This window comes from Tiliqua scincoides, chromosome 5 (genome assembly GCF_035046505.1).
Source record: "Tiliqua scincoides isolate rTilSci1 chromosome 5, rTilSci1.hap2, whole genome shotgun sequence".
NCBI classification, from domain to species: domain Eukaryota; kingdom Metazoa; phylum Chordata; class Lepidosauria; order Squamata; family Scincidae; genus Tiliqua; species Tiliqua scincoides.
Window position 1 is genome coordinate 86,744,819 of NC_089825.1, and position 12,478 is coordinate 86,757,296.

Consider the following 12,478-nt stretch of genomic DNA (forward strand, 5'->3'; position numbering starts at 1 on the left):
TGGAGTCTGTAGTTTTTTTTGGCAGAGGTGCATTGAACTTTTGTTAGCAATTTGATTGCTCCAGCTCTTGCAAACATTGTTGAGCCTTTTGAATGAAACACTTGCAAAGTCTTGAACTTTTTGAGCCTTCATATTGGACACAGTCAAAAGTTAAATCCTTTTTGAGGTGAACACAAGTCCCTTGCATTTCTATGAGGGGGACTGTGCATGATGCAGAAGCTCTTGCATGCATGATGTACTATCTGCCCAGCTGAGGAGATGCTCTTGCCCTCTTTGTGCACAAACATCTTATGTTACTTAGGCTTGGGGTTCAATAATGCACTTCTAGAGCAGAGAGGCTGTTCTCCTGTGGCCATGACAATCCTGTTGAGGCCACCAAAGCATATTTAATATCATTGTTCTTGTGGCTCTCCAAAAGTCTTCTCTACTAGGACTTCTGAGAGCCAAGTGCCTCTGACACTACCTCCCCAGTGAGGCCTCATACAAGTCACAAAGAAGGACGCAGATGAAACCATAGCAGAAACTTTAAAAGATGTTTAATCAGTTTCCCAGTTTTACTGTGTAAACCGCATTAAAGATTTGATGTTAAAGGCAAGATATAAATCCTGTATTGAAAATGAAGAAAATAAATAATTCCAACCAGGGCCTAGGAGAGAGGGGTAAAGGGGGTAATTTGTACCCAGGCCCAGGGTCAGAAAGGGGGCCCAGGAGCCAAAGGAAGGGGCCCAGAAAGTTCCTGGGACCTGACATTTTCCTATCTCACCTGAACTCACTGCCAGTGCATAATGCTGGGGCACAACCATGTGCATGCAATGTTAACTGCTGCTGCAAGCCATACACACCAGGCCCAGGAAAGTATCCATGACCCTCCTTAACAAAGTGTCAAATCTGGGAGGAAACTGGTCTGCTACAGTAGCTCTTTGGCTTGTGGATCCCATAATCATGAAAGAGTGTATAGAACAGGGGTGTCAAACATAAGGTCTAGGGGCTGGATGTGGCTTTTTATCCGGCCCTCAGACTTTCAGCTGCTGAACAGTGCTGAGGTGTTACTGCTGAAAGGGCAAACCACTTGAAAATTGGACTCTCCAATATCTTGAAATGTGATCAAGATTTGTGTATTTTCTCTTCTGTCATTTGCAGCTAATGAGTTCCTAAGTGAGAAAAAGTGCTTATTTTTGGTTAAGACCTGTTTAATGACATCACTTCCAGCCTAGTGACATCACTTCCGGCCCTCAGCAGGGATCATGAATGCTATTCGGCCCTCAGTATGAAATGAGTTTGACACCCCTGGTGTAGAAGCTCAGGGACCCAGCTGTGGGGCTACAGCTGCTGCAGAAGTTCATTTTGATTCATTTTAGTGTGAGCCTAAATATGATGATGCTAATTTTCTGCAATCAATTTTCTATATTTCAAAAATTTTAGAGAGACTTGGGAGGGTATTTGGTTTTCCATATTACTTTATCTAGCTGCCAATGGTGCATGATCAGGTAGACTTGGGCTTTGCATCAAGAAGCCTAGTAGACCTGAGGCCCAAAGACTATGGTGGCTGGCAGCATGCTCCCCCACCCTATTTTGGCCCCCCCATTCTGCCTGCCCCCATTGCTCCCCTTCCCCTTTGGGAAGGGGCCCAGAAGAAACTTTGTACCCCCTGCTAAAATTCCTCTCATAGGCCCTGATTCCAACTCTAGCTGGTCAGCCTGTTAAAGAATTTGACTTGATTGTTTGACTGTCTTTTGATCACCTGGTCATCTGATTACATTTATATACATTTATCTCCTGCGTGGGAGAACTGGAGGCCAGAAGTGAGACCAAACCAGGAAGATCCATTCTGAAATGTTGTTGGTTCTTGAAAGAGAAAACCTCTGTGATTGTAAAAATCCCCTTGAGGGATTTAGAAATGCCTGCCTATGTAAACCGCCTTGAATAAAGTCAGAGGAGTAATCCGATGACGAGAAAGGCAGGATATAAATACCAAGTTATTATTATTATTACATTTACATTGTACCAAAACCTCAACATAGGGTGTGTTATTGAGATACTTAAGGCAGCATGCAACTTACTATTTTATATACAACCCCCCTCTTTGTTGGAAGAAATAAAGGGCCATCTTTAATAGTTTTCAGTCCCTCTAATAACAACACATCAGAACAAAAATCCGTAAAGAATGAAACAAGCATGCCATTAACACAAAGCCCTGCTGATTGAGATTTGCCCTCACCAATTAAAAGCAACCCCTATCCATTAATTAAGTAAAACATTTGTTGATTGATCTACTAATTAAACCAGTGAACGCTTGCAACTGTACTTCCAGTCTAAGATGAGGATAGGTATCTTTTGGGGACTTTGGTCCATGTCTTTATTTTTTCTTAAACACCCTGGGAGGTGGTTTTCTGCTGCTGGACTTCATGACCCATGAAGTTGCCTCCTGATTATGTAACAAGATTTAAAAAACGAAGTGTAAAAAAAATAGTAATGAGAAGGGAAAGAGTGACGCATTAAAAATCCAGGTCTAGTGCCTGGATTTGTAGAAACTATACAGTCCTGCCTGTAACCACAGTTCTCTTTCTGCATTTCAGACTCGAAGTTCCCGGCACTCCCAGGGTTCCCAGCCTGGTCTGGCCGATCAAGCCAAGCTCTCTTTTGCTTCGGCCGAGTCCCTGGAAACCATGTCTGAAGCTGAGCTGCCCATCGGGTTCAACAGGATGAACCGTTTCCGGCAAAGCTTGCCTTTGTCCCGATCCACCAGTCAAACAAAGCTTCGGTCACCAGGTAACTTTGTCCTTCCATTGCAGCTTGGAAAACTGCTTCTTAAGCATCCCTGGCTTTAGGCAGAAAAGTTAACCCTCTGGCAGTCATTAAACTTGTGGAGGCTTTGTTAATGGTGTTCAGAGTTTGCATGGTTGAAATTGTCTGAGTCTTGACCAGAGCACCTCTCATAGGTATTTTCATGAGAGTTGGAACATGCATGCACGGAAGCTGCTTTATCCTGAGTCAAGTCAATGATCTGTCTATCTCAGTGTTATCCATAGGAACTGGCAGCAGTCTCCAGGTCTTTCTCAGCCCTTCCTGGTGATTGAGCCTGGGACCTTCTGTAGGCAAAGCAAGTGCTCTCCCACTAACCCACAGCCCCCCCCCCCATTCTTGTATCATGCCTGCTCTCTGACTCAAGGCATTAGCTCAGTACCTGTCCTGTGTCAGGGTCAAACAGGTCCCAAACTAGACATTACCATAAGCATGTGGTTGGGTCTGGCATGCTTTTATTTTTGTTTAGTAAATTGCAGCCAAAGGTATCTCCTCACTGTCCCTTGAATGGAACTGTAGCATGGTGCTGAGGGGTTTATTATGGGAGATCTTTAATCCAGGGCAAATAATATCCTTGGGCAGAGCTGATTTGGATCTGGTCCATGGCAGAAGGATGGGGTTAAAGCTCCTCCTCTCTTGCCACTTTGGTCCAAGTCTACTGATGGGTGTGTATGTGTGAGATCATCCAGCTACTACTTACCAAAGTGGAAGCATGTTCGAGCCAGTGATTCTTTCAATATCAGGTATTGTTTGTCCCTCATAATTTCAAAGTCCTGGGTTTACGTTTCAGAGATCCGAAGGGTTCATATGCCTTGTTAGGAGACGGGCCCATCGCTTAGTGAAGAGCCCACATTTTGCCTTCTTGGAGCCCCAGGTATATCCTTGACATCTCTAGTTAAAAAAGGATCTTTGGTGCAGGCCTGGCACATGTCTTCTTAGAAAGCTACCGCAAGTTCAGACTAGTAGACTAATGGTGTGACCCAGGAAGTTTCATGTACATCACATAGGTTAATTGACTTACTTATCATTGTATTAAAAATGAAAACCTGCCTTAAAAAAAATTTAACTCAAGATGATTGACAAAGAGTACCTAAACAAAGAAATAAACATACAACCACTGTACCATAGAAAAAGCTTATTAAAAATCATTTTTGGAATGAATGCATAAGGAAATCAGGTTCTAACTTCAAGTTCAGTCTCCTAACAAATCCCGTAAATTTGATGATATAAAAATGCATTTAATGTTCTTCAAAGCCCAAGGATATGTAGGGATGGATGAAGTTCCTTAGTGAGAATAGGGGTGTCTCAGAGACTTGGTACGTAGTCTGCCTAGGCCCTGCTACACGTAACTACTGAATGCATTGCCTGCCTGGATAAATGGAACATTCAGGAGGGCCCCCAAAGATCTTTGCAAGAATGGGGTTTATGTTTTGAGGGTAGAAGTTTTCCATTTGTGCTTATTATTCTATTTTTAGCACTCCTACAAGTTACCAGCAGAAGAATCCTGGGTAACCCAAAGTGTATAGTTCCATCCCCACAAGCATTGGCTGATTCAGTCAATGTTCTGCATCACTTGACCGATTTGCTCTCTCTTCCTCTTATCCCCCATCATCCTCCATTTCCCTAGGGATCCTTTTTCTGCAGTTTGGGGATGAGACAAGGCGGGTTCACATCACCCATGAAATCAGCAGCATGGATACTCTGCACGCCCTCATCGTCCACATGTTTCCTCAGAAGCTGACAATGGGCATGCTAAAGTCACCCAACACGGCCATCCTGATCAAGGATGAATCCCGCAATGTCTTCTATGAACTGGAGGATGTCAGGTGAGAGGAGAACCTCATGGGAAGCAGAGAAGTACTAAATCTGCATTGGAAGCAGGGGAGTGAGTTAGCCCGAGACTTACATTTAGTTCCAGTCTCCTTTTATGCTCAAATCATTAATGACATCACAGCGCTGCTGGGTCAGACCAAAGTTCATCCAGTCCAATCTTCTGTTTCCAACAGTGGCCAATCAGAAATTTCTGAGAAACTCTCAGTAAGAGTTTTGAAAGCAGCAATTCTCCTCTGTTACTTATCCCTTGCACCTACTATTCAGAGTTGACTGCCACTGAATCTGAATGATCTGTTCATGGCTAGTAACCCTCGATACACTGATTAATTATCTAATCCTCTTTCATGTAAGCCCTTGCCACAACCTGTGGCAGCCCAGTTCCGTCAGTTAATTTTGCATTGTGTAAAGTATTCTTCCTTTTGTCGGTCCATAATTATCTACTGCCAGTCATAATTATCTACTGCCATTTAATTGGATGTCCCTTAGTTCTAGTACTATACAAAAGGAAGAAAAAGTTCTCTTTAGCTGCTGTCTTCACATCATTCCTACTTTTTAAGCTTGTTATGTCATGTTGTTCCATAGTCACCCCACTCTATCATCCTCCTTATAAGTCCTCTAGCAGCATTTTCCCTCTAAGCTATTTGATTGATCAGATAGCAACTACCTTTGGGAGAATCCCTGTTTGTGTTCTTACAGGATCCCTTTGATGTAAGCCTTGGGAACGCATCACGAAACCTACTAACAAGAGTGAGAAATCCAGCTCAAAACTGGGGATGTGCGTAACCCATAAGAGGAATGCCGAAGCCTGGCGCAAAATCAATTTGCGTAAACCACAGACAAATCCAAATTGTGTGGACAAATCCACCCACCCAGACCCGAGCAGCAGATTAGTGCAGAAAATGTGCAAATCCTCTGCACCAAGAGGAGGGCCTGAGCTGTGCTTGCACGAAAGCCTCTAACAGCTGCTCTGGAGCAATGACGTCATCCATCTGCTCTGTGGAGCTGCCAGTGCTGCTGTTGCTGCTGTCACAGTTGTGCTTAATCAGAACTTTGGAACAACAGCCAGGGCTCCCATGCGCTCATTGTCTCATTAATTCTTTTGCTCTTATTCTTGCAGGGATATCCAGGACAGAAGCATTATCAAAATTTATCGGAAAGAGCCCCTCTATGCCTCCTTCCCTGGATCCCACATCACTAATGGTGATCTACGGGTAAGGGCAGGACTTATATTGCAGCTGCTAAGCTATTATTGTCATCTTATTATGTCAATGTGGGGGGTGTGTGGGAAGCAGATTACCAAGGATCAGCAATAACTAACCTATTGATTGCATCCTGGATATTCTCTCTAGCTAGCAATGTGCTTCTGCAGATATGCAGTGGTGTGATTTAGTAGTACTGGTGGGGAAATTTCCCTTTTTCCTTCCATACTGCAGGCTATAGCTTTATAACAGTGTGGTGGTGATGGTCTCCCCCCCCCCCCGCCAAACTTGCAGAAAGTGATACTAGGAGTTCAAATCCAGGATCCTTTCTTTTTCCTTCAGTAAGACTGAGAAACTCATGCCCTCATTTGGAGGCAAGCCTGATTTTGCATCTTAGTGTGAATTCTGAAAGACAGCTAAATTTCCCCTGGGATTGAAAAGTCTTGAGAACTTTTGCACCATCTTTACTCCGAGAAAAACCCTATACTTTGGAAAGCTGTGAGAAAAAGAGATAGAAATTAAACAAAGGATTTGCATTGCCATAGATCTTTGTCCAAAATAAAATAAAATACAATCTGGTTGCATAGTAGCTATAGGACCTTTAGGAGAGTAGTTAGAGCAGGGTGCCCATGCACACACAGCTGTTTGAAGTATTGAGGAGCACACGCAGGAGTGACGGCCTTGGGGGAAGAGGCTGGATACACAAGAGGTGGACAAGGTGATTGCAGGGGAAACAGTGAGAAATGGAGATGGTAATTGTGTGTGGTTCTTTGGAAGGAGTTATGGGCCGTACCATCAGTCACCACCAGCAAATGTTGCTCTAGGAAAATGGATAGTCAGAGCCGTAGCAGTGAAGTAATAAACATGATAATCAGGGCATTAATCAGAGTAAACTGTGCTGCAGGGTGAAAAGGGAAAAAGGACGGGGGAAGGGTAGGAGAGGAAGAGGAAAGTCTTTTGCTCTAAGGAGCAGGCAGGGAGCCCAATGTGAGCCATTGTTTTGGGGAGCCTGATGGAGGAACCAGGCTTGGTAGTTACAAGAATAAGGGCCCAGTCCTATCCTATCCCCTCACTGGTGCAACCACGCCAAAAACAGGCATGCTGTATCCAGTGGTGGAGGGGGAAGAGGGCAAATCAGGAGGCTTCTGTGGGGAATGGAGATTTAAATCCCCTTACACCCTGTAAGCCTCTTTCTCTGCAAAGGGTCTCCTCAGACCTATGCTCAGAAGTCCAAGGAGAGAAAGGAAGCGAGGAGGCTTCTCACATTGAGGCAGGATGCAGCGCTCGCCATCACCACCAGACCCACCCTTCCTGCAGCCTCTATACCCTGTTACACCCCCTTCGCACCCATTTTTGTCCCTCCCTGTCACTTTACCTCCTTCAGGAGGGATGACCTTGATGTGTCAATGTGCACAGGAAGACTCCAGCCTTCCTGCCGGCACTCTGGCAGGACACTACCTCACATGCTGCCAGAAGCGCTTTCGCGACTGCCATAAGAGAGTCAGCATGAAAGGCCCATAGAATTGGGCTGTAAGTGGTTTTGCTTCCATCTTCTCACGGCCACTCCTGTGTATATTACACACTTGTAGGAGTGTACCGTGCCATCATGGAAATGGATACTGGATGAAGAAAATGTAACTGTTCGGAGTCTTCAAGCTTTCATTATTTAAAAAGTTATAATCCTTAGAGTTGAAGTGAGGAGCTTGAAAAACTGTGGGCAATGTCCATACAGCTTGGTAGTTGGGAGGTAGAGCTGCAGTGTGCCTCTCCTCTCCCCATGGCTAACAGAAGAGTAATAAGATAAGCTAAATTGGCAAATGCGCTTGGTTTGCACGGTGTATGTTGTAGCATTCAGATCTCGTGGCTGAGTTTGTATTACTGTAGGGCAGATGTTCTAGCCCTAGTCAAAGGCCAAATGCATTCCGAACAGCTGACGGAGTGGATAAAACAGTCCCAGGATTGTACCATTCAGTATTGATGCCAGGTTGCTGGTGGCCTTGGAACGAAGTTGGGTGTTGTTAATAATACCGCTTTTCAACAAAAAATTCACAAAGCGGTTTACAGAGAAAATCAAACAAACAATTAATGGCTCCCTGTCCCAATAGGGCTCACAATCTAAAAAGATGCAAAAGAACACCAGCAGACAGTCACTAGAAAAGACACCGCTGGGGTGAGGAGGGTCAGTTACTCTCCCCCTGCTAAATAAAAGAGGAGCACCCACTTGAAAAAAAAATGCCTCTTACGCAGTTAGTAGGGGTTGGGACTCTGCCTCCCATAATGCCTTCCATTTGCTCGTTGATGGTTCATGGGATCCTAAGTTGCCATCAGTACTGAGGATCCAGGGGGCAGCTAGGCCAGGTGGGCCCACTGGTGGACATGGGCCTTCAGTGAGCACCTTACCTAACAAACCCCTGATGGTGCCATTTCTGGCTGCTGCTGAAGGTTATAATGTTCCTTAGGATACAAAGCTCCTTGCTAATAGAAAACTAACATAGCCTTTTTGCCTGATAGTGCTAGCTTTATACCTGCAAAGTGTTATTTCCCCATATGGAAGCATCCCACTGTGCAATGCCTTCACTTGCAATAATACAGACCAAGAACATCTTTTCCACATCATCTGCTGTTTCTGTGAAGCAGACCATCACCATGAGCATTGGAACTGGTTTGCATTTAGCTTCCTCCTCCTGCTTTCATCATAGAGAATGGTTTATTTTTTTAACCTGTGTCCTACATGCAAAGGGCACAGTTCTAATGTCTCTTCTGCCTTCTCCTCCTTCCAGAGAGAGATGGTCTACACTTCCAGGGAGTCCTCTCCCACACGGCGCCTCAACAGCATGTCCCCTGCCTCCCACTTAAGTTCAGGCTCCCCTCCACCGGTGCTGCAGTCATCATCGCCGTCCCGTTCCCGCATGTCTTACAGTGGTGGGCGCCCACCTTCCTATGCTGGGAGTCCTGTGCACCATGGGGAGCGTATCTCCAACCTGCCTCCAGCCCAAGGTGTTTCACCAAGCCCTAGTGCTATTTTGGAACGCCGGGATGTCAAACCAGATGAAGACCTGGCTGGGAAGAACATGGTGCTGGTGAAGAACGAGGGCCTGTATGCCGACCCCTATAGTATGGTGCATGAGGGGCGCTTGAGCATTACATCCACTCAGTCTTTAGCGGGGATGGGAGACCCATTTGCCTACCCTGGGGGGCTCTATAAGCGTGGCTCGGTCCGTTCTCTCAGCACCTATTCAGCAGCTGCACTGCAGTCAGAACTGGAAGACAGCTTATATAAGTCCAATGCACAGATCTATAGTGATACCTATGGGCCAGGGATGGGCTTTCGCTTGCCTCCATCATCTCCCCAGAAAATTGCTGATGGCCGGCTGGTGGACGTTCAGCAGAGCCAAAGTCCCCACAGCCCTTACTCAGGGCCTCCGAGCCGTTCCTCACCAGTCCGACAGTCCTTCCGCAAAGACTCTTGCTCCTCAGTCTTCATGGAGAGCCCTGTCAACAAGCCACGGAATCCCAGCTCCTCGGGCCCCCCAGAGCTCTTCCCTGGACCTGGGGAGCGTCCCCTTTCTGGATTCAGCTCACCTGTGCCTGCCAAGGATACGGAAACAAGGTAAGATGAGAGCATAGCCCTCTCGAAGGAGAAGTGGGGGTATTCTCAATAAGACTGTGATCAGTGCCCTGAATATTTTGTATCTCTGAGAGTGGACTTGTCATGCTGACACAGGTTCTACTGTTTTTAACAGAATTTGGCACTGTGAGCATATGCATTTGAGAACTTAGAGAGGGATTTCCCAGTGCTGGAAAGCCATAACGAAATTTGGACTCACTGGTTCATGCCAATATATGGAATTCAGATTACTGCCCTATCTACCCTCCAGATCTATTTTCCCCTAGGCCTCCCAAGTTGCTTGTCTACTCCTTCTTTGCCAATCCCTCCAGACCCCAAGTTCTGAGTAACTTTTCTGTTTTACAAGTCATGGTTCTTTCTTCACTCCTTTTCCCTCGGGCAATTTGTCTCCTCCTCTACCCATCTTTCCCCCATCTCTTGTTTTTCCTATCTAGTTGACTTCCTGCCCAAACAGCACTCAGCTCCCCCTATCCTTCTGTCCTGTGTAAAGATTTTCTTCCAGACAAATTGACCTTCCACTTGCCCTCACTGAAATTGCTTGCCAACATTCTTTTACTGACACATCCACCCTGAGCAGTTGCAATGCTCACATGCGTGCCTTGTCACTGGAGCGCCTCATCCATTCACCCCATCGTGTCACTACTTGGAACTTGTGAGTGGCCCCCTTCTCACATTCTGTTCAGGAGGCAGGCAAAAGATGTACTCCGGCAAATGAGATAGCAAAAGAAATTCCACCTTATCTCATGTTCGATCACACTGTGTCTACATCACCATCGAGGACGGTTCTTGAGCTGTCAGTTGAGTTGTCAGGAGGGAATGGTCGAAACAGAGCTCATTAGGATAACAAAAAAGATAGAAAGGAGGAAATGATTAGAAACAGCAAGAGGGAGGGAGGGAGAGGCGAGGGAGGGGGGAGTGATAGGAAGCAGGAGAGGTCAAAGGAATGACAAGCACAGTCCTGTCAGAAGTTAATGTACTGGAAAGTGTGTGAGAGAAATTTCTCATCAGTGCAGAACCTTCAAGGTAGGCTGACTGAAGAGGGCCTTTGAGATGGACATTTCTGGAGAGAGTAGGTAAAACAAAGATCATTGTGCACCAGAATGCCTGATTTTTTTTGCCCCTTTCTGAAGTGCTTCCGAAAGGGCACCCTGCCCCTGAGAAATTGCTTGGTCACCCCAAATTGGCCAGGTCCCTCTAATCTTGACAGGAGGGACAGTATGTATTGGCATGACGATCACTCACATTCCAGAACTGGGTTCACATTTCTTTAAGAGATAGTATTCCCCCCCCATGCTCCACTGCAGTTTCTGAGGCCCAAATTCCATTTTATGTGGAAACACAAAAGGGCTGCTGACCCACATATTTGCACTAATTAATGCTTGGGGGGAAAAGCACTATTATGTCACAGCTTTCTACTCGTTATGGAGACGATGCAGTTAGTGGCACTTAAGAGTTTCTGCAACATCTATGTAAGCTGCAACCAGTGAAGTGTGTGTGTGTGTGGGGGGGGGGGAGTGACAGAAATGCTAGTGTGGTGATGTCATGTCACTTTTCCCCATTTCCACACAGCTGGGGAGACACATCAAAGACATGGGTCAGTAGTATCTGCATGTCATTTAGTGGACCTATGTATATGTTCTGCTTACTTGAGTTCCAGTGGTGAAGGTGCAGCAGGAAATGTTCTTTCCAAAACTTCATTTGAATGGAGTCAGGCTGGTATCTTAGGAAAACAAGTTTAGAAAACCTGCATGCTGTTCATGCACAAGTGTCACTGGCGTACCTGGGGGGGCAGAAGGGGCAAATACCCCGAGTGCTGACCCTCCAGGGGCGCCGCCTGAAGCCTCCCCCCTGCCGCCCACCTGTCCGCCCACTTTTTTTTTTTAAAGGGAGAGAAGCCAGCATCTCTGCCGGCTTCTATCCCTTTAAGAAAAGCCTTCTCCCAACGGAGGGCGGGCGCCCAGGAGCGCTCCTGGAGAGGCAGCAAGAACCTGCCTCTCCGGCAGCGACTCAGCGTCGGGCTGGTCTGTCCCCCCACCTCCTCCTTTATAGGCGGAGAGGGCTGGACGCCCTAGAGCATCAGCACGACTCCTGTCGTGCTGATGCTCTGACCTGGGCGTCTCGCCCTCTCGCTGCCTCCAGAGAGGCCTCCGGAGGCAGCGAGAGGGCGGCCTAGAGCGTTGGCACTGATGCTCTGACCCGGGCGCTACCCTCTCGCTGCCTCTGGAGAGGCCTCCGGAGGCAGCGAGAGTGCATCTTAGAGCATCAGCGGACTCTCTGGGCTTCCCGGACCCCGAAGGAGGCTTCTATGCCACTTCTAAGCTGCACGGAGGTCTCCTTTGGAGTGGTCCGGGGCTGCTGGAAGGAGCGCCCCAGGCAGGTGGGCTTCCAGCAGCCCCAAACCGCTCCCACGGAGAACTCTGTGCCGCTTACAAGCGGCGCAGAAGGCTCCGTCAGGGCCTCAGCTGTCTCCTTCATTCCCCCTTTTTTCCAAAGGGGGAACGAGAAGGTAGCTGGATGGACGTAATTGTGGTGACGACGACGTCACCGCAATTACTTCCGGGTCATGGGTGGGAGGGCAGAAAAGGGGTGGGGGGGCAAGGGGTGGGGGGGCGGAAAACGAGGAAAACGAGGGGGCGGAAAACACGGGTGCTGGGACCCCCAGGTACACCACTGACAAGTGTTTGTTTTGCTGTCAGTGCGCAGTGGGGAAACCCCAGTTCAAATTTCAATTCACCCCAACTGTGTTTCTCTCCTAACCTAATTCCTACCCTTAATCCTTGTTGTCTTAATATCCATATACGCTTTGGGAACCAGGTTGCCGAACTAGATTAACTTTTGGTCTGATCAAGCAGAGCTGTTCTTATGTTTCTTTATGCCTCTGTTGCCCCACAGTTTTCTGCATATCGTGAAGCCGTTCTTCCAGAGCGGTTTTATTTTTTATTATTAGGATAATAGTTTTTACAAATATACATTGAATTATTGTGTTTTCGCTTTTTCATTCTTTGGTGAGCTGCCT

The 12,478-nt window shown here is 46.8% G+C and overlaps 1 protein-coding gene across 1 annotated transcript in view; it reads left to right on the forward strand.

Annotated features, from left to right (window-relative positions):
* Positions 1-12,478, forward strand: part of SRCIN1 (SRC kinase signaling inhibitor 1) — a 150,960-nt gene that overhangs the window by 85,834 nt on the left and 52,648 nt on the right. The window contains exons 3-6 of the mRNA XM_066627851.1: positions 2,577-2,769; positions 4,430-4,628; positions 5,753-5,846; positions 8,615-9,444. Of these exons, the coding sequence (XP_066483948.1) occupies positions 2,577-2,769; positions 4,430-4,628; positions 5,753-5,846; positions 8,615-9,444 (1,316 nt within the window). The remainder of the gene's footprint in view (positions 1-2,576; positions 2,770-4,429; positions 4,629-5,752; positions 5,847-8,614; positions 9,445-12,478) is intronic.